At 42.3% G+C, this 27,883-nt stretch overlaps 1 protein-coding gene across 4 annotated transcripts in view; it reads left to right on the top strand.

Moving 5' to 3' along the window:
- pdzd2 (PDZ domain containing 2) overlaps nt 1–27,883 on the top strand; it is a 648,685-nt gene that overhangs the window by 281,514 nt on the left and 339,288 nt on the right. For 2 of the 4 annotated variants that reach the window (XM_041183135.1, XM_041183078.1), the window contains exon 1: nt 23,774–24,120. The exons of the other annotated variants lie outside the window; for them this stretch is intronic. Coding sequence is in view for 1 of the 2 variants with exons in the window: in XM_041183078.1 (XP_041039012.1) it covers nt 24,097–24,120 (24 nt within the window). In the remaining variant the exon portion in view is untranslated. Of the gene's footprint in view, nt 1–23,773; nt 24,121–27,883 lie in introns of those variants that run through there. 4 annotated transcript variants of the gene reach the window in all.

Genomic DNA, 27,883 nt, shown 5'->3' with positions numbered 1-27,883 from the left:
CTAGTAAACCTTCTCTGAAGTGCTTCCAATGCATTTACATTTTTCCTTAAATAAGGAGTCCAATACTGTACATAGTATTCCAGATTGGTTCTCTCACCAATGCCCTGTACAACTGAAGTATAATCTCCCTATTTTTGTATTCAATTCCCCTCACAATAAATGATAACATTCTATTAGCTTTCCTAATCACTTGCTGTACCTGCAGACTAACCTTTTATGATTCATGCACTGGGACCCCTTGATCCCTCTGAATCTCAGAGCTCTGCAATCGCTCACCATTTAGATATGCTTCTTTTTTATTCTTCCTGCCAAAATGGACAACTTCACACTTGCCACATTATACTCCATTTGCCAGATCTTTGCCCACTCACTGAACCTATCTATGTCATTTTGCAACCTCCTCACATCCTCTTAACAATTTACTTTCCTACCTTTCTTTGTGTCATTAGCAGATTTAGCAACCATACCTTAGGTCCCTTTGTCAAAGTCGTTTATATAAATTGTAAAAAGTTGAGGCCCCAGCACTGATCCCTGTGGTACTCCACTCGTTACATCCTGCCAACCAGAAAAATACCCATTTATAGCTACTCTCTGTTTCCGGTTAGCTAGCCAATCTTCTTTCCATACCAAAATGTTACCCCTATACCATGAGCTTTAATTTTCCACAATTACCTTTGATGTGGCTCTTTATCAAACGCCTTCTGGAAATCTAAGTACAGCACATTCACCAATTCCCCTTTATCCACAGCACATGTGACTCCTTCAAAGAACTCCAGTAAACTGGTTAAACATGATTACCCCTTCACAAAACCATGTTGACTCTGCCTGATTGCCTTAAGGTTTTCTAAGTGCCCTTCTGTAACAGATTTAATTGTAGCTTCTAACATTTTCCCTATGACAGATGTTAAGCTAACTAAGATGTAGTTTCCTGCTTTCTGTCTCCCTCCCTTTTTGAATAAAGGAGTTACATTTGCTGCTTTCCAGCCTAATGGAACCTTCCCCGAACCTAGGTAATTTTGGAAAATTAAAACCAGTGCATCAACTATTTCACTAGCCACTCCTTTGAAGCCCCTAGGTTGATGTTCATCAGGACCTGGGGATTTGTCAGCCCATAGCTGACAAAGGTCAGTTTAACAGACTGAGTAAGGAGGTTTAGTTATCAATCTTAAGGCCAGTTTTGTGTCAGATGCCTATGCATGTTGGAACTCTGAAAATTTGGGGCGGCCTGTAGTTGCACCGCGGTTTGGTTGCATCTTTGTTTGTAATCGATGTAGCCTGGCACAGATGTAACCTATTTTGCCACCACCACACAGGCCTTATCATGGAGACCATAGTGTACGTGGTTTCAAAGTAATCCCTCAAAGTTTCAAGTGCTGTCCTCTAAGAGTAGAGTGCCTAGCAGTGCATGTTCTGTGAAGAAGATCTGCCTGGTCCAATTGCAGAGAGAAGCACTTTTTAAAAATTAATTCATGGGACGTGGGCTTTGCTGGCTAGGCCCTCCCTGGTTGCCCCTGAGAAGGTGATGGTGAGCTGCTTTCTTGAACTGCTGCAGTCTCTGTGGTGTAGTTACACCCACAGTGCTGTTAGGAAGGGAGTTCCAGGATTTTGACCAAGTGACAGTGAAGGAATGGCGATATATTTCCAAGTAAGGATGGTTTGTGGCTTGGAGGGGAACTTGCAAGTGGTGGCATTCCTATACATCGGCTGCCCTTGTCCCTAGAGGTGGTAGGGGGTTTGGAAGGTGCTGTCAAAGGAGCCTTGGCAAGTTGCTACAGTGCATTTTGTAAATGGTACACAATGCTTCCACTGTGCTTCCTCCAAGTTCAAAATAGAGGAGTACTGATTCATCAGCAGAGGGGGTGGTGGGGTTGGGGGTGGAGGCGGTGTTGGTTGAATGCTTGGTAGGTGGTAATCAGCAAGTTGTTTCCTTGCCCGTATTTGACCTGATGTCATGGGGTCCAGAGTCAACATTGAGGACTCCCAGTGCAATTCCCTCCCGACTGCCATCATCTCTAGTGTCTGTCCTGTCAGACATATCCAGGAAGTACGATGGTGGTGTTTGGGATGTCGTCTATAAAGTATGATCAGCTGAGTATGACTGTGTCAGGCTGTTGCTTGATTAATCTGTGGTCAACTCTCCTAATTGTGGTACAAGCCCCCAGATGTTAGTAAGGAGGACTTTGCAGGATCGATAGAGCTCAATGGGTGGTTGTCGTTTCCGGTGTTTAGGTTGATGCCAGGTGGTGTGCCCCATTTCATTCCTTTGTGATTTTGTAGCAGTTTGATACAACGGACTGGTGTGCTAGACATTTTGAGGGCAGTTAAGAGTCACATGTAGGTCAGATCAGGTAAGGATGGCAGATTTCCTTCCCTAAAGGACATTAGTGTTTCAGATGGGTTTTTATAACAATTGATGATAGTTTCATAGCACCATTACTGAGACTAGCGTTATATTCCAGATTTATTAATTGAATTTAACTTCCACCAGCTGTTGTGGTGGGATTTGAACCTAAATCCCCCAGAATATCAGCCTGGCCCAGTGATGTTACTACTGTGCCACTGGCTCCCCTAACGTATCAGGAAACTATGGGCGTAGTCCAGATGATTGTCTGTCAGTTCATTTTTTAGCTGGAAAATTGTTCCGAGCATGTGTGCCGCTTCTGATACGCTCTCCTGGTGGACAAGGCTCTCTGCTAGAAGTGCACATTTGTTAAACTGTAGCTATTAGTGTTGTTACTGAAAAATACCCTGACTACAGCTGTGAGCTCCTAGCAATCGTTAAGGTTAAGCTTCAGTTTGCATGTTAAGCAATATTGCCTTCTAGCCCTTCTCAACTCTCCATTATTCTCAGCAGAAATTGTGGAATCAAAGTTGTTTAGGGTCTGGAAATATCAGCTTGGGTTCCCACTCCTTGTCACTATTGTCACAGGGCTATGTCCCTGTATGTTTGAAAATATGATTTTTCAACTTTCAACCAACTGGAAAGTTTGCAGTTTGAACTGAGACAGAGCAAATTGCTTAAAAATGCAAGGGCACATTACAAGGTGAATGTGAGAAACAAACAAATCGACCTCAGGGGAGTGTGAAGAGAGAGACATTTCCTATAATCCAGACACCCATCGAAATTTGTAACTGTCTAGGGAAGAGACAATAAAAATGCAAAGTACTAGGTATTGAAACAATGGCTGCCACAAACACGCCTAAAACCTCTTGGTAAAACACAATGGGTGAAGTATTTCAAGGCAAGGCTGCCCAGCCACTCAAGAGAGATTGCAAGTGATGCAGGTGGTGTCCAGAAAGTCTTCGGCAGAGGAAACAAGCTGAAGGCTGCTCTCTCTTTTGGAATATATGTGTGTGTGTCTGTGTGTGTGTGTGTGTGGGGGGGGGCTCAAATGACTGCATGAGGGCTGCATAGGGGTTAATAATTATGCTCTTCCTTTGACTCAAGAAAACCTTTTTTGATTGGCTCCTTATTGCTCACAGCTTAAATAGTTAAATACATTCTGATTTGGAAAAGGCCTGTCCTCATGAAAAAGAAACCTAAACCTTTGTTGTGACCAGCCGAGGAGGTTGAATAGAGAGGAGCCAGTTCACCCCATTCTCACCCCTGGTTGTAACACTATCTTACTGCAAAGTGCACACATGGGATCATATAAGTTAGACATTTTCAAAAGGATTTGATGAGTACATGAGAGAAAACGGGCCTAAACAAATATGTACCCCGCCCCCACAATGGCTCCACACTTCTTCATTTTATGTCATGTTGTGTTATATAATAGCATACATAATAGAATAAGAAACTTATGTTGTGGTTGCACAACATTAATTACATCTCTAGCATTAATTGTAAATGTAGAGATTAGGCTCAGCAGCTGCCTAGTGAATTTAACAGCGGGATTGTGGTTCCTCTGGTAGTGTCATGATTAAAAGCACAGTCTGCTGCAGCACTGAATCATGCAGGCCTAGGCTGTGGTGAACTAAAAGGAATAGCAGTTGCATTGCTGCACTTGGCCTCAACACCATAAATGCCAATTTCTTCAAATGTTGGAGGAGCCGAAGTAAGGTTAAAATGAGCTAGTGTTGAGCTGTCATCTTTATCCATTGAAGAGCTGATCATATAGGGCAATGTTATCTTCCATGGCGAAAGGGGGGACAGAGATTATGCCTTATTCTTTATCTAGAGAACCTGTTCTTAAATTTACATTTTATAGTTAAATGCTTTTATGACATTCAAAATGGGTACAACTGGCACAATGGCAACATGATTGGATAAATTATTTGAATACAGGCTGATGGCATTGAGCTTCACTCATTGAAAGTGTATATGGGAAGTGGTGGGCATGGCTCCCACGGTTTTCCATCTTTTACAGGTGAAGAATTGTGCTGCACGTTCCTGGATTTCTTAATCCTGTCCCAGTGGTCAAGACTTGGTGCCAGGATCATCCATTTATAAAATTTATCCTGATATATCAGAAGCAATTCCTGAGAGATAACCTTCACATGATTACAAAATAACCAATAAATAGCCAAAATAAACAATACTGGCATGAGAGAAAAAAATCTCACAAATCCATTCTGAAATGAGTAACTATAGAACCTGTTCACAAGAGCGCATGAAGGAGGCCTGATTTTATAAACTTTTCACAGGATCACTGTTGGTTTCTTCTGTGCATTTCTGTTTCTTCTGTGCATTTCTGTTTGTCTATTTCCTTATTCAGTTCTCTTGTCTTCTTGAGGCAGAAATCATTAAAATGCTCTAATGGTTTTCCCCCGATTGTGAACATGTAACTGCTTGCCTATCTGGGTGCCTAGTCACTGAGACCTGTCTTCATATCGTATTCTGAACATGTTTCATCTAGTTTCGCCAGGTTAGCTTATAATTATTCATAAGCGTCCACATACAGCACGCCTCAGTGTAAACAGCTGACTTCGGTGTCTGCTGCCTGACTTTTTCTTCCTTACTTACTGGGTCTGAGCGTCATATGAAGATAATAGCATTGCTTATTGCATCTGTGTTAAATTAAAATATTCTTTTTTACGAGCTGTACAGCTTAAGAGTCTGTAGTATCTGTTATTCACCAATCAAGATTCCTGTAAACCTATTTTAGGTACTTGAATGTGGATACATTTATGTAATGACGTTGTGGAGTGCCTGGTAGAGGGTAAGTGGTTTGGAGCTCTATGCTTGTTTGGTGTATAAGCTACATAATGCACTGTTGTAGGGGTTACAAATGAATAATACCTTAGAGTTACCCAGTATGCCACACCACCAGCAATTGGTAGTGTTACTGTGTGTTACCAAGAAAAAAAAAATGAATGTAGGAAATAATGTACGTAGAAAGATGACCTCTGTCAGAACTTTGGTATATGACTGATCAACGAGCAAACCTGTACCTTGCAAAATCTGCATAGTGAAACTATTAGTTGTACCTTGTTGCATGTGAGATATTTTGTTACACATTCACAAGTTTACAAACTCATAACGAATTTCATGAATTTCCACAGAATTAAAGAGAGGTCTCAGTATATTCGATACTATGTGGTGTTGCTGAATCTAACAAGTAAGGAGATTCAGGTCTTTCAAAAAACACTACTGGAGCACCGCCTTCTATTTGAAGTTGTACACAGTTTGTTGACAGTTTCTGTGAAGTTAACAGTATGTTAATTACTGAAGACAAATGTCCCTGAGTTGAGAGTCGTCTCAAAGTCTATTGAAGCCAAGTACAAAATTTAGCTTGATAGTTGAAAGAGAAGGTCTTTTTTTAAAGTGGACATTATTTAATTCCAGGATTTCAGGAAATACAATCTGCAAGATCAATATGGAGTTAACAGAATCCCTTAGGTTAATAAGAGAAACAAGAGGAACTTGAAGAGAAACTGCATTCCCAGGAAAATAAAAGACCTCTGAAGTCTAGAGTAATCTGATTTTCATTCAAGAGAGAGAGCATGTAAGATGTTGATTGTTCAGTGACATATCATTTCTAGTGCTGGGTAGTGTGGAGTCTTTCAGCGTGAATTTTGGACATGTGTGCTAGAATTGCCATGTACAGTTTGGTTTGTTCACCCCGAATTAATTTTATGAAGAATGCCACCTTATGCTCAGGCACTAATGGGCTAGTGGTAGTGCATTTCGACAGAAAGACTTAATATAATCGTAGAATGGTTACAGCACAGAACAAGGGCATTTGTTCTGCCAAGCCCGTGTCGGCTCTCCACAAGAGCAATTTAGCTAGTTTCACTCCCCTGTCCTTGCCCCATAGCCCTGCAATTTTTTTCTCTACATTTGCTTATCCAATTCCCTTTTGAAAGCTACAATTGAATCTGCCTTCACCACACTCTCAGACAGTACATTCCCGATCCTAACCAATCGCCATGTAGATGTGTTTTTCCTCATGTCACCTTTAACTCTTTTGCCAATCACTTTTAATCTGTGTCCTCTCGTTCTCGACCCATCTACCAAGGGAAAAGTTTCTCTCTATATCCTCTGTCTAGATCCCTTATGATTTTAAGCACCTCCATCAAATCTCTTCTTAATCTTCTCTTTGAGGAGAACAATTCCAGCTTCTCCAGCCTATCCACATAACTGAAGTCTCTCATCTTCGGAACAATTCTTGTATGTCTTTGCTGCACACTTTCTAAAGCCTTCACATCCTTGCTAAGGTGCGGTGCCCAGAAGTTCCAACTGAGGGTGAACTAGTGACTGAAAAGCATTTCCACCGAACTGTCCTAACTGATGGTCCAAAGATGCATTGACATGCCCTGCACTAGTACCTGGTAGAAACATAGAAAATAGGAGCACAAGCAGGTCATTTGGCCCTTCGAGCCTACTGCGCCATTCAGTATGATCATGGCTGATCCTCTATCTCAAAGGTGTACTGCCGCGCACTCCCCATACCCCTTGATGGCTTTAGAGTCCAGAAATCTAACTATTTCCTTCTTAAATATATTCAGTGACTTGGCCTCCACAGCCTTCTGTGGTAGAGAATTCCACAGGTTCACCGCCTTCTGAGTGAAGAAGTTTCTCCTCATCTCAATCCCAAATGGCCTACCCTGTATCCTGAGACTGTGACCCCTTGTCCTGGATTCTCCATCCCTGCATCCAGTCTGTCCATTCCTGTCAGAATTTTATTTCTTCCAATAAGATCTCCTCTCATTCTTCTAAACTCCAGTGAATACAGGCCTAGTCAGCCCAACCTCTCCTCAAACAACAATCCTGCCATCCCAGGAATCAGTCTGGTGAACCTTTGCTGCACTCCCTCGATGGCAAGTATACCCTTTCTTAGGTAAGGGGACCAAAACTGCACACAGTAATCCAGGTGTGGCCTCACTAAAGCACTGTACAGCTGCAATAAGACATCCTTGCTCCTGTACTCAAGTCCTCTCACAATGAAGGCCAACATACCATTTGCCTTTTTAGCTCCTTGCTGCATGCTTGCTTTCAGTGATTGGTGTACAAGGATACCCAGGTCCCTTTGTACATCAACATTCCCAATATATCACCATTTAAATAATACTCTGCCATTCCATTGTTCCTACAGAAGTGAATAACTTCACACTTTTCCACATTATACTGCATCTGCCATGTATTTGCCCATTCACTCAACCTGTCTAAATCGCCTTGAAGCCTCTTAACATCCTCCTCATTGTCCATATTCCCACCAAGTTTCGTGCTGTCAGCAAACTTAGAAATATTACATTTGGTTACCTCATCCAAATCATTGATACATATTGTGAATAGCTGGGGCCCAAGCACTGATCCCTGCGGTACCCCACTGGTCATCGTCTGCCACTCCGAATAAGACTCATTTATTCGTACTCTGTTACCTGTCTGCTAACCAATTCTCAATCCATGCCAATATATTACCCCCAATTCCACGTGCTTTAATTTTACACATAAACCTCTCATGTGGGACTTTATCAAAAGCTTTCTGAAAATCCAAATACACCACATCCATTGGTTCTCCTTTATCCATTCTGCTAGTTACATCCTCAAAAAACTGCTGTAGGCTTGCCAAACATGCTTTCCCTTTCATAAATCCATGTTGACTTTGTTTAATCCCGTTGATATTTTCTAAGTGTCCTGTTATCACATCCTTTACAATAGACTCTAGCGTTTTTCCTACTACAGACATTAGGCTAATCAGTCTGTAATTCACTGTTTTGTCCCTCTCTCCTTTTTAAATAATGGGGTTACATTTGCCACCCTCTAATCTGCTGGGACTATTCCAGAATCTACAGAATTTTGGAAGATGGCAACCAATGCTTCCACTATTTCTTTTAGTACCCTGGGATGTAGATTATCGGGGCCTGGGGATTTATTGGTTTTCAGTCCCATTAATTTCTCCAGCGTTTACTATTGTTTTAATAATACTAATTTCCTTCAACTCCTCCTTCTCACTAGACCCTTGGTTCCCTAGTATTTCAGGGAAGTTATTTGTGTCTTCCTCCATGAAGACAGAACTAAAGTAGTTGTTTAGTTGCTCTGCCATTTCCTTGCTCTCTGTTATATATTCTCCCATTTCAGACTGTAAGGGACCTACCTTTGTCTTTGCTAATCCTTTTCTTTTTACATACTTATAGAAGCTTTTATTGTCTGCTTTTATGTTCCTTGCAAATTTATTCTCATACTCTATTTTCCCCCCTTAATCAATCTCTTGGTCCTCCTTTGCTGAATTCTAAACTGCTCCCAATCCTCAGGCTTGCTACTTTTTCTAGCAACTTTATATGATTCCTCTTTTGACCTTAATTTATTTTGTTAGCCATGGTTGGGTTGCTTTTCCTGTTGTGTTTTTGCGTCAGAAAGGAATGTATAACTGTTGCAATGCATACATTCATTCCTTAGACATTAGCTATTGTCTATCCAATCTATTTTAGCCAACTCACTTCATAACTTCGTAGTTTCCTTTGTTAGAATTTAGGACTCTAGTTTCAGATCAGACTACTTCACTTTCCATCTTAATGAAGAGTTCTATCATGTTATTCACTATTCCCTAAAGGATCCCCACAACAAGATTATAAATTAAATCCTTCTCATTGCACAATACCAAATCTAGGATACCCTGCTTCCGAGTCATGACCTCGACATACTGGTATAAAATCCATCTTGTACACATCCAGGAATTCATCTGCCACAGTATGGTTGCTAATTTGTTTTGCCCAGTCTACATGTAGATTAAAGTCACCCATAATTACTGTAGCAGTCTTGTTGTATGCATGTCCCCTACCTTATCACTACTGTTTATCTATAGGCAACTCCCATTAATGTTTTCTGCCCCTTGTTGCTTTTTAGCTCCACCCAACTGATTCTACATCTAGCTTTTCTGAGCCAATATTCTCTCTCACTATCGCACTGATATCATCCTTAAGTAACAATGCCACATCACCTCCTGTCCATCCTAAGTATCGGGTATCCTTGGATATTTAGTTCCCAGCCTTGGCCACCGTGTGCAGCCATGTCTCCGTAATCGCAATCATATTGTATCCATTTACATCTATTTGCGCTGTTATTTCATGTTATTTCATCTACCGTATTGTGAATGCTTCATGCATTCAGATACAGTGCCATTAGGCTTGTATTTTTAACATTTTTATACATTTTTTGTACTATGGCCCTATTGGCTGCTAGCCCTTGTTTCCCCTGCCTTCCACTTTTGCTTTCTATTTTTCTAACTTTCATTCTTATCTTTGTTTCCTCATCCCACAAACCTGCCCTTGCCTAATCCCACCTTACTGGAAATTCTGGCATATCCATCCCATATTACCAGTTGCTGAAGAGAAAAGGGAACTATAATTAAGATCTGAAATATTCAAATCAGTATGAAGACCAGAGGGTTGCACAGTGTCGAATAAATAAGCTACTGTTCCTTAAGTTTGCCTTGGATTGGGAGTGGAACAGAAAACTGAAATAACAGAAACATGGTGCTCGAGCTTGCCCTTGTAGACAGGGTGGAGATGTTTGGCAAAGTTGTCACCTAATCTGTGTTTGATCTCCCTATTGTAGCGATGGCTGCACCATGAGCCATACATAGTGTGTAATAGGTTCAGAAAGTACACATAGGGCAGAATTTTCACCTTGGCAGGTGGGCGGGCACGCACCCGACCTGCTTGAGTGTGAAATGACACACGATGACGTCAGGCGAGCGCACCGATGTCAATGCACAATTGCACAATTGTTTGTTTGGTGGGCGTGCACCAGAGTTGGCAGCGTGCCTGCCGACAATTAAAAGGCCTATTAAGGCCATTAACAAGGTCATTGAAACAAATTTTTCGTTGCCCGTCCAACCTTATGGTTTTATTTTTAAAATTTCAGTTATAACATGTCCCTACTCATGTTTTTTAACATTTTTAAAATCTTTATTTCTAAATTTTAAAACTCTTCATCGCCCTCCTCAGTCCCAAACAGACAGCACTGAGCGCTGCCTCTAGTGTTTCATGCTGGGTGGGCCTTAATTGGCCCGCCAGCGTAAAATTGTGTGTGGCGGTCGGCTTCCCGACCGAGTTCGCCCGACAAGGGCAAAATTCCACCCATAAGTTGTTTTCTGACCAGGGAGGAGTATCCTGACCTGTGTTATCACACTAATGCTGAGTAATTTCAGCATTTTTTGATATTGTTTCAGATTTCCAGCAATTGCAGTTTTTTGCTTTTTGAACACCTCCAAGCTAGGTTTTAATATAAGAAAGTTTAAACTCTTTAAACAATCGTTCTTGCAATTCACGCTTACAACTTACCTTTCTTTCTTATAAATACAAGACAATCTTAAAATGTGTATTTCAGAGGACTGTCTCCAAGAACATACTTGTTCCCCAATGCCTCTTTCTTAATTGACTTGTCAACTAAACAAAGCCATTATTTTTATCTGAAGCCTGACCTGTTAATTTTAAAATCCAGAACAATTATAACCTCAAGCCTTAATGGGGCACACACCTTATTGTGTTTACTTGATATAACATTCAAGTACTTATAAATCAATGTGTCCCCATGACTTATAATGAGTAGCACCCCAGGAGATTGACTAATAAAGAATAAAATATTCAATCATCATCATTACTATTCTGTATCTGTATACACAATTTATTATAAGTATTGTTCGTTATCATTTTCTGTATTTAAATATATCAATTCACTATGATCCAAAAATTGCAACCCAGTCACCTATAAAATGGTGTAGAATAACTCAGCTTCTGACATTAACATTTTAATGCCAATATGATTAGTTTGTGAGGTTCAGGTTCTCTGATGCAGTTTGAAGTTGGAAATGGCTAGAAGTTCTTAGCATTTAAATATCCTCAGAATTTAATTTTATTTATTTGTGAAAATGCAGTATAGAAAAAGTTGAGTCTCATACTAGATGTACTATGTGTTGCTAATTATATGACAACCCTTTGATGGACCGCAGAAGCCTCCCCAATTAGCAAGAGATTAGGTATAGGACGTTGAGTTGTTTCAGGTTCCTTTCACTGCCACTTTTAAAGCATTCTGTAGGCCATTTTAAAAACTGAGATGAAAGGTGAGTTTTTTTTTTGCCATTCCCTGAAGTTCCTTCATCTCGTAATCCTCGACATTATTAGTTCAATCTTAATTTGAAGCTGAGAAGGAAAATAGATACTTTTATGTTTTTTATTCATTCATTGCCCATCCCAAATTGCCCTTGTTCAGAGGGCATTTAAGAGTCAACCACATTGCTGTGGGTCTGGAATCATATGTAGACCAGACCAGGTAAGAACAGCAGATTCAGGACATTAGTGAACCAGATGGGTTTTTACAACAATCGACAATGGTTTCATTGTCATCATTAGACTTTTAATTCCAGGTTTTTATAGAACTCAAATTCCACCATCGGCCATGATTCGAACCGGGTCCCCAGAGCATTACCCTGGGTCTCTGGATAATTAGTCCAGCGACAATACCACTATGCCATTGCCTCCTACTTCTATTGATATAGTGCTTTTCAGCCAATGAGGCACTTTTAAAGTGAAGACACTGTAACAATATATGGAAAAACAGAAGCCACAGCAAGGTCCCATAAAAAGCATGACTCCCTGCTCTTTTTTGAATAGTGTCATGGGTTCTTTGGTTCCCATATGCAAGGGCAGATGGGTCCTCGTTTTAACGCTCCCTCTGAGAAATGGCTGATGTCTCAGTCTGGATTATGTGCTTAAATCACAGGAGTTCGGCTTACATAGAAACATGCATAGAAAATAGGAGCAGGAGTAGGCCATTCAACCCTTCGAGCCAGCTCCGCCATTCATTATGGTCATGGCTGATCATCCCAACTCAGTAGTCTGCTTCCACTTTCTCCCCATATCCTTGGATCCCTTTCACCCCAAGAGCTATATCCAACTCCTTCTTGAAAACATACAATGTTTTGGCCTCAACTACTTTCTGTGGTAGCAAATTCCACAGGCTCATCACTCTTTGGTGAAGAAATTTCTCCTCATCTCAGTCCTAAATGGTCTACCCCATATCCTCAGACTGTGACCCCTGGTTCTGGACTTCCCCACCATCGGGAACATCCTTCCTGCATCTACCCTGTCTGGTCCAGTTAGAATTTTATAGGTTTCTAAGAGATCCCCCTCATTCTTCTGAACTCCAGCGAATATAATCCTAACTGACTCAATCTCTCCTCATATGTCAGTCCCGCCATCCCAGGAATCAGTCAGGTAAACCTTCGCTGCACTCCCTCTATAGCAAGAACATCCTTCCTCAGATAAGGAGACCAAAACTGCACACAATATTCCAGGCATGGCCTCACCAAGGCCCTGTACAATTGCAGCAAGACATCCCTGTTCCTGTACTCAAATCCTCAAGCTATGAAGGCCAACATACCAGTTGCCTTCTTTACCGCCTGCTGCACCTGCATACTCACGTTCAGTGACTGGTATACGAGGACACCCAGGTCTTGTTGCACATTCCCCTCTCTCAATTTATAGCCATTCAGATAATAATCTGCTTTCCTGTTTTTGCTACCAAAGTGGATAACCTCACATTTATCCACATTATACTGCATCTGCCATGCATTTGCCCACTCACTCAGCTTGTCCATATAGAATATTTCAGGCATAGAACATAAGGACAGGAAGGTTATGTTGGAACTGTATAAAATGCTGGTTAGGCCACACCTAGAATATTGCATGCAGTTCTGGAATCTGCATTATAGGAAGGATGTGATTGCACTAGAGAGAGTACAGAGGAGATTTACCAGGATGTTGCCTGGGCTGGAGCATTTTAGTCATGAGGAGAGATTGGCTAGACTGGGGTTATTTTCCCTGGAGCAAAGGAGATTGAGGGGGGACATGACTGAGGTGTATAAAATTATGAGGGGCATAGATAGGATAGACAGGAAGGAACATTTCCCCTCAGTGGAGGGATCAATAACCAGGCGGCATTGATTTAAGGTAAGGGGCAGGAGGTTTAGAGGGGATGTGAGGAAGAATTTTTTTCACCCAGAGGGTGGTGGGAATCTGGAACTCACTGCCTGAAAGGGTGGTAGAGGCAGAAACCCTCATAAAACTTAAGAAGTATTTGGATGTGCACTTGCGATGCCATGGCATCCAAGGCAATGGGCCTAATGCTGGAAAATGGGATTAGAATAGTTAGGTACTTGTTTGATCGGCGCAGACTTGATGGGCTGAAGGGCCTTTTTCTGTGCTGTATACCTCTATGACTCTATGACTCTTGTATCTCCCTGTTCAGGTTCCCATCTTCCTGCCAATCTACTTTAAACCCGTCCCCACAGTACTAGCAAAGACCCCTGCGAGGATATCGGTCCTGGTCCTGCTGGGGTACAGCCAATCCATCTTTAACAGGTCCCATCTTCCCCAGAATCGGTTCCAAAGCCTCAGGAATCTAAATCCCTCCGTCCTGCACCATCTCTCCAGCCACACATTCATCTGGTCTATTCTCCTATTTCTGGTCTCAATAGCATATGGCGCTGGAAGTAATCCTGAGATTATCACCTTTGAGGTCCTGCTTTTTAATTTATTTCCTAGCACCCTATGTCCTGCTTTCAGGACCTCATTTTTTTTTTACCTATGTTGTTGGTACTGGACCACAATATCTGGCTGTTCACTTTCCCCATTCAGAATGTCCTGCAGCAGCTCAGTGACATCCCCTTGACCCTAGCACCAAGGAGGCAGAATACCATAGAGTGATAGGACCAACCATACTGTTATAGCTGTAAGCTGTAATTTATTAATATATGAAGTGGATTCTTATGGCATCCTCCTGCTCTGAGCACTTTAACTTTTTGTATGGATGACTAAATCAATGACGGGGATGTACATTTGAGTGTCATTTGGGGAGGAAGGGGGGAAGGGAGCTGACTTGAAGGACACTCTTGTCTCCCATCCAATTAAGTATAGCAGGCAGACAGGACCAATAGGACGGCCCGCAATGATATCTGGTTGGCAGCCCCACCGGGAGAGGTGAGCACTGCCAATATAGGACGAGAACGCAAGGGGTCCTCAAGATGTATCCTCTGAAGAATTATAAAAAAGTAAAGAATAGATGTTGCCACAGCTTCCAGGCCAACATTGTGGAGGGGGAACCTGTGGCTGCAACTGTAGCCTTCTGACAGCCAAAGCTCTAGGGAATTTAAAGGAGGCCTCGCTGGCTCCCCCTGGCCTGCAGTTGGCCTCAGCCTCAGCCTGACCACCATCAGGAAGTCGCATGCAGCATCACCAATTTGATCCCAATTGGGGACCTATTGATTATAATTATCTAATAACTATGTTAGCCATGGCTGCCAGGCAGGTCATCAGTGTCAGTCAGACTCTGCCTCCAATTAAATACGGAAGCGGCATTGCATTGGGAAGATGCCCTGACATGAGGTTCTCTCACTTTGCTTCTGGTCATGCTTCTAAACCTGTCTCCGCGGACTTGGAAAATTCAACCCATTCTCTCTCCATCTACCCTGTCCAGCCTGGTTATGATGGAATTGTTAATTTAATCTTTTGCTTTGGTCTTTGCAGTAAAGGAGGATACAATAACAAAGGTAAGGAGAAAGCTAGAGGTTTGTGATGGGGAGTATCAGCAAAGTTGCTTTAATAAGGCAAAGAAGAGATCCAATAGAAAAGAGACTATGGTAGAATGGAAGTAGAGGGTGAGGGTATGCATTCTATGTGCATTCAGATTGGAGCCTTTTGTTTTGTCTTTTTGTTATTGTTGTAACATCTAGTCTTGACTATTGGTGTATTCTTAGATTTTATCTCTCTGCTCCTTCTATGACCCTCATTTCCCATATTACTGTTATGATCTCCTGACATGAATCTACCCCATGATTTTCCCCAACTACCCAAGCTTGAGCCCTCACCCTCCACTTATTTAGTTTAAAACCCTCTCTACTTGCCTAGTTATGCGATTCGCAAGAACACACACCCCAGCAAGGTTCAGGTGTAAACTGTCCCAACTGTACAACCCCCTCTTTCCCCAGTACTAGTGCCAGTAACTGAACTGGAACACACTCTTCCCACATCTGTCTTTGAGCCACACGTTCAGCTCCCTAATCTTATTTGCCCTATGCAAATTTTCTGCAGAGATTATTACCTTTGAGGTTCTGTTCTTAATTAATACTGACTATGCAGAACCTCCTTGCTTGTCCAGCGTATCTTCTTGGTACATATGACAACAGAATCCTCCCCCTCCCACTCCAAGTGTTTCTCCAGCCCTGAGCAGATGTCCTGAACACCACATCAGGCAGGCAACACAGCCTTCTGGACTCTCGCTCTTTGCTGCAGAAAGCAGTGTCAATTCCCTCACTATACTGCCCCCTACCACCACTACATTCCTGTTTGCTCCCCCCGCTTGAACAGCATCCTGCTTTATGGTGCCATGACCAGCCTGCTCATCAACCTTGCAGACCTCGCTTTCGTCCATACAGATTGTGAAAACTTCAAACCTGTTTGACAATTGCAAAGTCTGAGGCTCCTCCCCTACTGCCTGCTCGGACCAATTACCTGCCTTATTAACGGTCATATTCTCCTGTCCCTCACTGCTGATCAAAACAGATGAGCCTATTCTAAGAGTTGTGACTATTTTCTGGAACAAATTGTCCAGTTATTTCTCCTGCTCCCTTATGTTGTGCAGTGTCTGCAGTTCACCTTCCAGGTCAATAATCCTGATCCGGAATTCCTCAAGCTACCTACACTTGCTGCAGATGTGTTTGTCATGGATCGCCTTGGCGTCCAAAAATTCCCACATTCCATAGCTGCAACGTAGCACCTGTCCTGCCACTGTTATTTATGTTATTTAGTTAACTTAATTTAATTCCTCACTTAACTAACAGAATAATTCCTATATATTACTACACCTCTTTCCCCCATGCACCTTATTCGCTACTCACTCAGTCTCCATCTCACTCCTGAGGAGTCGCCTGTCTCCTCGTGCACCCCTTACTGATGGTGCAGTTTGAAAAGCCTGTCTCTTTTATAGACCCTCTGATGAGTCACTAGCTAGTTTTGCTTCCTGCTACAATAATACATCAATTCCCGCTATAATAATACATCACTCGAACCAAATGCTTTCAGATGATTGACAGATAACTGCCACTCCATTCAGTTCTCTACTTAACAAGCTAACCTAACTTACCTGAAGGGTAGTACTATGTCAGATCTTGATTCTTAATCTATAATTAAAACCTGAAAAGAATTTACCAGGACTTGCCACATGAACCTATTTCACTACTCACTCAGTCTCTGTCTCACTCTGGCGTAGTTGCCTGTTTCTTCACGTGCCCCTTACTCTGCCTAATTGTCAAGGGCCTTCACTCTCACCTTGCCTTTAGAATTCAGCTCTTTTGTCCATGTTTGGATCAAGGCTGTAAGAGGTCTGGAGCTGATTAGTCCTGGTGAAACCCAATCTGAGCATTGATGAGCATATTGGTGAGTAGATGTCACTTGTTAGCACCGATATTGACATGCCATCACTTTTACGATGACTCAGAATAGACTGAGTGAGCAGTAATTGGCCGGATTGGATTTGTTCTGATTGTTGTTTTCAGGACATGCCTGGGCAATTTTCCACATTGTCAGGTAAATTCCAGTGTTGTTGTGTTTGAACAGCTTGGTTTGGGGGCAGCTAGATCTGGTGTCGATGCAGACTCAGTGGGCCAATGGGCCTCTTCTGCACTGTGATTCTGTGATTCTGGAGCATGAGTCATCAGAACTATCGCTGGGATGCTGCTCAGCCATTTCTTGATATCATGTCAAATAAATCGAATTAGCTGAAGATCGGCATCTGTGATGTTGGAAATGTCAAAAGGAGGCTGAGATAGATAATTCACTCGACACTTCTGGTTGCAAATGCTTCAGCCTTGTCTTTTGCACTCAAGTGCTGGTTCTGCCATCATTGAGGATGGGGAAGTTCAAGGACCTTCCTCCTTGCATTAGTTTACTGAATGTGGCACTTTGACCTGATCAGTTAGTTATGGGATTGCTTAGCTTTATATAAAGTTTGTTACTTCTGTTATTTAACATGCATGCTTTCCTGTGTTGTAGCTTCACCAGTTTGTCATCTCATTTTTAGGTATGCCTCGTCATGTTCCTGACATGCTGTGCGCAGCCTCGTTGAACCAAGATTGAACCCCTGATTTGATAGTAATGCTAGGCCATGTGGTTACAGATTGTGGTGGAATACAATGCTGCTACTGATGGCCCATGAGGTGCTCATGGATGCCCAGTTTTGAGCTGCTAGATCTGTTCTGAATCTACTTCATTTAGTATGGTGATAGTTCCACACAACATGATGAAGGATGCTCGCAGTGTGCAAATGGGACTTGGTCTCCACAAGGATTGTACGAACGTACATATGAACATACGAATTAGGAGCAGGAGTAGGCCACTCAGCCCCTTGAGCCTGCTCCGCCATTCAATAAAATCATCACGTTCCTGTTTACCCCGATAACCTTTCACCCCCTTGTTAATCAAGAATCTATCTACTCTGCATTAAAAATATTCAAATACTCTGCTTCCACCGCGTTTTGTGGGAGAGAATTCCAAAGACTCATAGCCCTCTGAGAGAAAAAATTTTTCTTCATCGCTGTCTTAATTGAGCGACCCCTTATTTTTAAACAGTAACCCCTAGTTCTAGATTTTCCCATAAGAGGAAACATCCTCTCTGCTTCCTGTTAGCTAACCAACCTTCTATCCATGCCAATATGTTACCCCCTTACACCATGAGCTTTTATTTTCTGCAATAACCTTTTTATGTGGCACTTTATCAAATGCTTTCAGGAAATCTAAGTATAGTACATCCACCAGTTCCCCTTCATCCACAGCACATGTTGAGTCCTTCAAAGAACTCCAATAAATTGGTTGAACATGGTTTCCCTTTTACAAAACCATGTTGACTCTGCTTGATTGCCTTGAATTGTTCTAAGTGACCTGCAAGAACATCTTTAATAATAGCATCTAACATTTTCCTTATGACAGATGTAAGGCTAACTGGCCTATAGTTTCCTGCTTTCTGTCTCCCTCCCTTTTTGAATAAAGGAGTTACATTTCCCTTTTTCAATCCAATGGAACCTTCCCCGAATCTCAGGAATTTTGGAAAATTAAAACCAGAGCATGAGGTCAAGTAGGTTTCTTTCCAGCCCAGGCAACATCCTGGTAAACCTCTTCTGCACTCTCTCTAGTGCAATCACACTCTTCCTATAATGCGGATCCCAGAACTGCACGCAATACTCTAGCTGTGGCCTAACCAGCGTTTTATACAGTTCCAGCATAACCTCCCTGCTCTTATATTCTATGCCTCTGTTAATAAAGGCAAGTATCCCATATGCCTTCCTAACCACCTTATCTACCTGTCCTGCCACCTTAAGGGACCAGTGGACCTGCACACCAAGGTCCCTCTGATCCTCGGTACTTCCCAGGTTCCTACTGTTCATTGTGTATTCCCGTGCCTTGTTTGTCCTGCCCAAGCGCATCACCTCACACTTATCCAGATTAAATTCCATTTGCCACTGATCAACCCTTCTGACCAGCCCGTCTATATCCTACTGTAATCTAAGGTTATCCTCCTCACTATTTACCACCCCACTAATTTTTGTGTCATCTGTAAACTTACTGATCAATTCTGCTACATTCAAGTCTAAATCATTTATATATACCACAAACAGCAAGGGACCCAACATCGATCCCTGTGGAACCCCAATGGACACAGGCATCCAGTCACAAAAACACCCCTCAACCTCTGCTTCCTTTCACTCGGCCAATTCTGGAACCAATTTGCCAAATTGCCTTGGATCCCATGGGTTCTTACCTTCTACCCATGCGGGACCTTATCAAAAGCCTTGCTGAAGTCCAAGTAGACTACGTCAAATGCATTGTCCTCATCTACACACCTGGTTACCTCTTTGAAAAATTCAATCAAATTGGTCAAACATGATCTCCCCTTAACAAAATCATGCTGACTGTCCTTGATTAATCCCTGTCTCCCCAAGTGTAGATTAATTTTTTCCCTCAGAATTGCTTCCAATGGTTTCCCCACCACTGAGGTTAGACTGACTGGCTTCTAGTTCCCTGGTTTATCCCTTCTTTCTCTTCTTGAATAACAGTACCTCTTTGGCTGTCCTCCAGCCCTCTGGCACTCTCCTGTGGCCAGAGAAGTATTAAAAATTATTGGCAGCACCCCTGCTATCTCCTCCCTTGCCTCACTCAACAGCCTGGGATACATTTCATTCGGGCCTGGAGATTTATCTAATTTTAAGTCCGCCTGACCACTTAGAACCTCCTCTCTTTGCTGATTTCTTTAATTTTATCACAGTCCTTCTTCCTGATTTCCATACCCATGCCGTCCTTCTCACTTGTGAACACCGACACAAAGTATTCATTTAGAACCCTACCTACGTCTTCTGGCTCCACACACAAATTACCGCTATGGTCCTTAAGAGGCCCTACTTTTTCCTTAGTTATCCACTTACTGTTAATGTACTTGTAAAATACCTTCGGACTTTCCTTTATTTTACCTGCCAATGTCTGTTCATGCCCCCTTTTTGCTCTCCTAATTTCCTTTTTAAGTTTCCCCCTACATATTCTATACTTCTCTAAGGCTTCCGCTGTTTTAAGTCTTCGGTATCTGCCATAAGCCTTCCTTTTTCTCTTTATCCAATCCTGTATATCCCTTGACATCCAGGATTCCTTGGATTTGTTGGTCCCACCTTTTATCTTTATTGGACCTCCTCTACTTACCTCTTATTCTGAAACTGTATCCCCAGGTTCTAGACCACCCCCAGCCAGGGGAAACATCCTTCCTGCACCCACTCTGTTGAGCCTTGTAAGAATTTTGTATGCTTCAATGAGATTACCTCTCATTCTTCTAAACTCTAGAGAATTCAGACCCAGTCTCCTCAATCTCTCCTCATAGGGCAATCCTACCACCCCAGGAATCAGTCTGGTGAACTTTTGTTGCCTCTATGGCAAGTATATCCTTCCTTAGGTTAGGAGGCCAAGGCTCTGTACAACTGCAGCAACACTTCTTTACTCCTGTACTCCAATCCTCTTGCAATTAAATCTAACATACCATATGCCTTTCTAATTGCTTGTTGCAACTGCATGTTCGCTTTCAGTGACTTGTAAACAGGGACACCCAAGTCCCTTTGGTCATTCATCAATCTTCCAGAAAACTCTTCAGAATCAATTCCAGCGTTGCTGTAATTTACAGTGCTTGTTTGGCCTATCTGCTTTCCCCTTTCCCTGAGTTTTTATGAAATACCTGTTGTTGTTGGATATTTTCAGTTGTACTTTCCAACCATGGGGGACTAGAAATGTTCTCTCTTCAGTTGGCTGGAGTAAAGGCTTCTTGTTATTAATGATGAAGCTGAGCTCTCTGAATGTGACAAGAATCATTTGGACAGCTGTCTGAATGGGTTTCTCAACAAGGACTCCTCATCCAAGGGTTCCTTGAAAGCACAGTTAACTTGTTTAAAAATGCAAAGCATACTCTTAATGGTCATCTCTGTATATCATGCATCTCAGTCCTCTCCATCTGGTTGTAGATACAACTGTGTGGCACCCATCTAGGTCCAAGGTGGTGTGCTGGAAGGAGAGCTGTTGGGAAGTGGATGGATCTTGAATTTTGACAGCATAAGCTGTGTGGTACCAGGCTTGTAGCTACTTGAGGTTGTCCCTGTGGATGTGATGGCTAAACCCTCTAAAAGGAGTGCTTGTCCTTCCTTCTATTCCTCCTGAGGTTTTGCCGTTGATGTTGTAGCCCTCCAATGTTTCTTCCATTTTGATAGCTATCAGAAAATATGTTAAGTAGCGGCTGCTGAAATGCCATTATTACTGACTGCTGTAATGTGGTTGTATCATTCCTCAATTCCTAGGAAAAGATCTGAGCCTCTTTGAACTGCTTATGTTTGAGATTGCTACATTCTCAAATTCTGGGTACCTAGTACATCCTTGATTTTGTTTGCTCCACCATTGGCGACTGCCAGCTGTGTAGGCCCTGGGTTCTGGAATTTTTTCCCTAAACCTTATTGCACCTCTCTCTCCTTTAGGTTGCTTCTTAAAACCTATGGGCAGAATCATCCCAGATTTGCACAAAGTGCGGTAGCAGACCGGAGAAAAAGTTTTTTTTACCCACTGGCCACAAAAACAGACCTTCTCACGATATTGTACCCCCCTGCCCACCATGATGCACGATGCTAATTATCTCATTGAGCAAGCTTTCGTTTACCTGTCCTGGCTTGGTGTCAAATTAATCTGATGACCACATATCTCCCACCCTTGGAATGTACTATGGTAAAGGCATAAATGGATAAATTGGTGTTATGTCTTTTGAGGCCTACAGTGACATGGGATTTCCTACCCTGTGGAGGGAAGTGTCATTCATTATTCCATTTAACTGACCTTGGAAAGTTACACAGAGCTAGCATACAAAACTGTTAGGTGCATGACTCCCCAACTCCTATCATTACAGAAACCCAAAAACCCAGGCCCAAGCTGTCCATATCCCTGCAATATAGGTGGAAGATACTGTTTAAAAAAAAAGTTCTATTCTGTGAAGAGAAAATTAGGTAAACACATGCGGGGTTTATTTTTATTTATTCTTTCATGGGATGAAGGTGTCACTGCCAAGGCCAGCATTTGTTGCCCATCCCTAATTGCCCTTAAGCTGAGTGGCTTGCTAGGCCATTTCAGAGGGCAGGATTTTACAGCCTGTTGAAGTCAATGGAGTTCAGAATGGCCTGCTGCATTTAATGGCCCTGTTCCAGCCTCCACGGGGCCGTAAAATTCCAGCCAGAGATCAGTTCAGAGTCAACTACATTGCTGAGGGTCTGGAGTCACATGTAGGCCAGACCAGGTAAGGATGGCAGATTTCCTTCCCTAAAGGGCAATTGATGATAGTTGTCATGGTCATTATTACTGAAACTAGGGGGAGAATCTTTCGTATGGCGGATGGGCTGGGCGGGAGTGGGCATGGAGCCGATCGCTACCCGCGATCAGCTGTGTGCTGCCATTTTATGCGGGCGGGCCAATTAAGGCCCGCCCAGCGTAATGCGTTGCCGGTAGTGCTCAGTGCTACTTGTGTGGGTGGGGGAGGAGGGAGAGTCGGGGCCTGCGCTCTTTCGCGCACATGCGCTAAAGAATGCAGCAATCTCCCTGAGGCACAGAGCTGGGCACGGAGCTGCCTCAGGGAGATTGAATGGTTGTGAAAACTTTTTAATAAATAAAGTGAAAATTTATTTAAACATGTCCCCATATGTGACAGTGTCACATGAGCTGGGACATGTTTGGGAAGTAAGTAAAATTTATTTATTTTATAAAACCTTCAGGAAACCTCATCCAGCCCATGGATGAGGTTTCCTGAAAAATGCGAACGTCACTTGGGCTCTTCGCCTGCCCACCAGCCTTAAGGTGAACAAGTTAAATTACTTCTTTAATGGCCTTACTATGCTGTTGCTAGTTCGGCCGGCTCACAGCTGCCTCCGGCGCACGCCCACTGAACAAAATGATGCTGGTGTGCATGCCTGACATCATCACGCATCATTTTATGGTGTCAGCATGTTTGGCCTGCCCCACATGCCAACTGGAAGATTCAGCCCTAGATTTCAATTCCAGATTTTATTAGCTGAACTTAAATTCCACCAGCTGCCATGGTGTGATTTGAACCCACATCGCCAGAGCATTAGCCTGGGCCTCTGCATGACTGGTCCAGTGACATTACCAGTATGCCACCATCTCCCCGTGAAAAGGTAGAAAGGATTAGAAAGTTAGGCTGATAGGGTTAAATGAAGAGGGTGGGAGGAGGCTCGTGTGGAGTGTAAACACTGGCACATACCAGTTGTGCTGAATGGCCGTTTCTGTGCTGTAGGCCCGTTGTAACTCTATATGATACATATATACATTTTTTGGAAAAAGTTCTCTAATTTCAGTCACTAAAATGAAGAACCTATTTTTGTTTCAGCATTTTTTAAAGACATTAATAAGATGCAGTTTGTACTGCGTGTGACCTTGCCTTCCAAAGCAAAACACTCTTTTCCTGTTTTATTTATGTTCCCATTAACTCCAGGCAGGAAGCATTAAATGGGTGTGTTATAAACAATTTCACTGCCCAGATTAGGCTTCTTATGGGTGGCCCATAAAGTAGCTTTTCCTCTAATCTAGAGCGGGCGAGCTGTATTTTCCTTCAGAGGCTGGAGGCTGATTGAAGTAAGATGGGAGGAAGCAAGTGAAAGGGGAGGGTGATTAGTGGAAATAAAACAGTGGAAGAAAAAACTTCTCATGTATCTGGGCAGGGATAGGGTCCTCCTCTCAGTAACATGTGACAAGCAAGAAAACAGCCAAGTGCAAATAAGATTGCAGCACCCAGCAGCCAAGCACATGCAGGCAGATGCCAGAAGAAATAGAAAACAGTGCTTGTCCAGGAGCTTGGTGGGGCAGCACGCTCCAGTCAGTTAGCAGCTGGGCTGCACACTTCAGACAACAGTTACCCTCCCCCCCTCCACAGCCGCTGCAGTGAAAGGTGATTACACCAATTAACAGCCACATGGGAATGATAACCTTCTCAGACAGGATCAGCTCAGAGCACCAGCTGCCCTGGACGGAGATTCCAAGGAAGCAGTGAATACTGAAGCGAATTGAGAGAAAAGAAGAGGCATGAGATTCCCGAAAAAACAGCAGGTACAAGGAAAACTTTGCAAACTGTGAGAAATATTTGGACAGTTGACGTGTTTGCATTAATCGTGAGTGAATTCCTTGACGTTTATGCCATGCCCATATGTAAAGAATTCTAATCAGTCCAGGTACATGACAGACTGTTTAAGTATGGAAACTATTTGTTACCTCAACTAAAGCTTCAATTTCCACAGCATTTCAGAGGAGCTGTTTAACCACAGAGAAAAGTAAAATCAAAGTTGAAATGATGTAATAGATATTTTCCATATTTAAGCTGTGTTGCTTGCCATAAATTGATTTCTGTCTGGTTACTCTTTTATTAGCTGGGAGTATTTTATGCGTGCCTCTCATTGCTATAGCACTCTTGATGTGGCTCACTCTCCCAAGTACATCAGCGTAAATATGTCATGGTTACATCAGGACTTTTACAAATGACTCAATACAAAAATGATGTATTTACAATATCTTAACACCAATTTTAACTCTGTGTGCTTGGCAGAAACTTGAGTGCACAGTGAAAATTGGGACAGCAGTTTATGTCCTCTGATACCGCTGGAAGTAATTTTAGCCTGTTTTTAGCAAGCATTGGGAAAATCCAATGGAAAGCAGCTGCTTTAATTGTCCAGATAGGGTTCTGAGGTTAATGGGGCCCAAAGGCGCTAAGGTATCACTAACAGGACAAGTGTGTGGCAAACTGATCCAGGGTCAGAGGGGACCTTTTTTGTTTGATTTTTGGTGGACCAGGAAGCGTGACGTTAACTCTGTTTCTCTCTCCACAGATGCTGCTAGACTTGCTGAATTTTTCCAGCATTTTCTCTTTTTGTTGTAGAATAATTCCCACCCCCCCTCCCCCGCTAGCTCTCCCCACTCTATGCTAATACCTTATGCTGGATTTGGACAGCCAATCTCCCAAGCCTCAAGCTGTAGAGTCCAGGCTATTGTCACCCACCTGAGTCCCTCCTGCATATACTCCCTGGAGTTAAAATCTGGGCTTTTATATGGCATGATATGATCCCTTGTAAAACACCATGGAGAGAAAAGTGCCTGGCATGTGTTTGACTGGCAAAGCCCAGTGTTGACGAGTGATGAGAATATCTGGGGTCAGGAATTGTGAGTGAGTGGAAATGAGAGGTATGTTAGGCAAATAAAATTTCATGGGGCTGTATAAGGACAAAATGGGAAGTGAATAAATACATGGAATTCCATAGTTGGAACATTATCTAGAGCTAATTTTACTGATTTCTTATACTGGTATATAAATAAAATTTTCCAAAGATATATTTAACCCTTGCGCATTTCACAGTAGTGTTGATTTCAGACTGAAACACACTGTCAGTGTGCAAGCTTTGTTTTTGATTTTGACAGAGAAATTTCAAAAGTTTTATGCCAGAATATGAGCTTGCTGTATTTTTGTGGTGGATTTTGATGCAGCCTCAATATGAGGTACTATATTCAGAGGGAGAGAACAAAAGAGACGTTTGACATGCATTCTCTCCCAGGAATAATCACAGTGGGTTGCACAGCCTGTTTGAGTGATTAGGGGACTGAGTGCTGAACTTCATACAAGAAGGTTGTTTAACCAAGCTGCAAGAAACTTGCTTGCTTCAGTTGGGTGAGTTTTGGCAGCTCGTGGACAAGTTGTTGGCCAATCAGAGTGTCATTGATAGTAACCATGGAGTAATGATACAGACTGTTCTGCTTTCCTAATTGAATGAGTGAGTAGTCCAGGTGCCAGGTGCTATCTCCAAATAAATAGTACAAGAAAATTGTTATTAGAGTTTGATGCCATTCAGGAAATATTAATTACTGTTCTGGTTAACAACCATGTTGTAGCCTTGAGAAAGAAAGGAGAAATGTGCCAGTTTTCCCTTTCTTAATCACTATCCAGTGATCCTTCTGGAAAGAATATACGGGAATCTCGGGTGAAGGGAGGAAAGTTACTCGGTTGAGGAAAGGGAGAATTACTAATGCTGATGGAACCTTCAGGAGAAAATGGGAAAAATAATAGCTTTTGTGTTCTATTACATTGACCGGAGAGGGCAGATGGAATGTCAGTTTAACATCTCATCCAAAAGCGACAGATCTGACAGAGCAATGTTCCCTCAGTTCTGGAGTGTCAGCCTACATTAGGTACTCAAGTCCATCAAGCTGCTTACAATTTTTAGAGGCCAGTGGGCAGAGTGTGTACCTTAAGGGGACTACAAGTGGCTGCTCGGTCTAGCATCAAATTTGGCTGAGGAGATGGAGGATGGCTGCAGGGTGCCAATGAAAACTTAAGGAGAAAATGAAGAAAACATGAACTCTTGTATTCCATTATTAATCTTTTAATTAGTTATAGTGGTGAATTGTAAGACACCAGTCAAACAATAAAAAATTTCCAGAGTGATATTGGTTGTATAATAGTTGTAACACAGCACATAACCAATATTAAAGCATCTATGGTTCTCGCGCTAAGATCAAGCGTCCCAGGCCGTGACTTGTGTAACCGTGCTTCAGCACAAGTGCAAGTATCTCATGTAAATTGTCATTCATCATCTGCATGTTGCACAGTGAACATCAATAACTCATCTACTCGGGGAAGGACCTTTGATTACTGAGCTACCAAACTACGAGAGGTAGAAAATTCTCTAGTATTAGCAAGTAGAAATGTCATTCAGAGAGAAGAGACTGACTATTATTTATTTATTTGCTAATGTTAGCAGAAAAGTAAATATGTGCAGATGAATAACATTACTGGGTAATGAAGAATGCAATGTTTCTAACAGTAATATGATAAATGCCAGCTTGGCAAGTGTGAGATCCAACAGTAGTGTGTGAGACACATATCATGGTCAGACCCTCAACTCCAAAAAAGATGTCCTCCCCAGACCCCAGGCAAAACAAATATAACATTCATATTTTTAATTACCACGGTATGCAGAACATGTGAGTGAGTGACTGTGAATACAGTTTAGCCAAAGGGGTAATGAATTCCAAAGTAAAATAATTTTAAATTCGAAAACATTTGGGTTGGTTTACAAAAGTCGTTCTGTGTGTGCTGTAAGTTTTGGGTATGTATAGAACTGCAAAAGCAACTGATCTGTGCCCCTGGCTAATTTAGCAATTGTGTCAGAATGATGAGCAATGACCTTAGCTGGTATGGCAATGAAGTTATGGGGCAGCTGCACCCTTGTTTAGTGTAGCAGTGATGGATAAAGAGGACATGTCAAAGGTAGTCATTGCCCCGTTTGGAGGGGTGATTTAAGAATCGCCAGAGTAATGCATTGTACATCAAGGATTGGAGAGGCTTTAGTGCTGCTTTCAATTTTTGTAAACAGGAAACCCAGTCAGCAAGATTGAGGATGTGTATCACAGCTAGCAATCAGGCAACCAGGCTCGGTCCCATCAGTAACATCAGTAAAATTTGGTTCCAATGAAAGGGAACTGTGGAAAGTGCAAGGCGGACGGATCACTATCTTTGTTTTTCTCAGAACATTATACACCCTTAGGCCAGGTTGGTTCCAAAAATATAAACATATGGTACTAAGCACAAATTACAGTACTCTGAATCAAGATATGTATTTTATTTATATATATTTGAGTTTTGCTGTGTAAACTTAAGGAGAAATTCTTTTATGAAACCAATGTCAGTTTAAGAGAAGCTACCTTCAACTTTTCACAGAGGAAATTAAACCTCTTGGTCTGCTGGACATAAGCAGCAGTGTTTTATCCAGTTAGACCCACTAACGGGCTATGATTTTCCTGTTGAATTCAATGTGCACTAGAAAAC

This window comes from Carcharodon carcharias, chromosome 1 (genome assembly GCF_017639515.1).
Source record: "Carcharodon carcharias isolate sCarCar2 chromosome 1, sCarCar2.pri, whole genome shotgun sequence".
Taxonomy (NCBI): Eukaryota; Metazoa; Chordata; class Chondrichthyes; order Lamniformes; family Lamnidae; genus Carcharodon; species Carcharodon carcharias.
The sequence above is the reverse complement of the archived record's forward strand: the minus strand, read 5'-3'. Positions and strand labels throughout refer to the sequence as shown.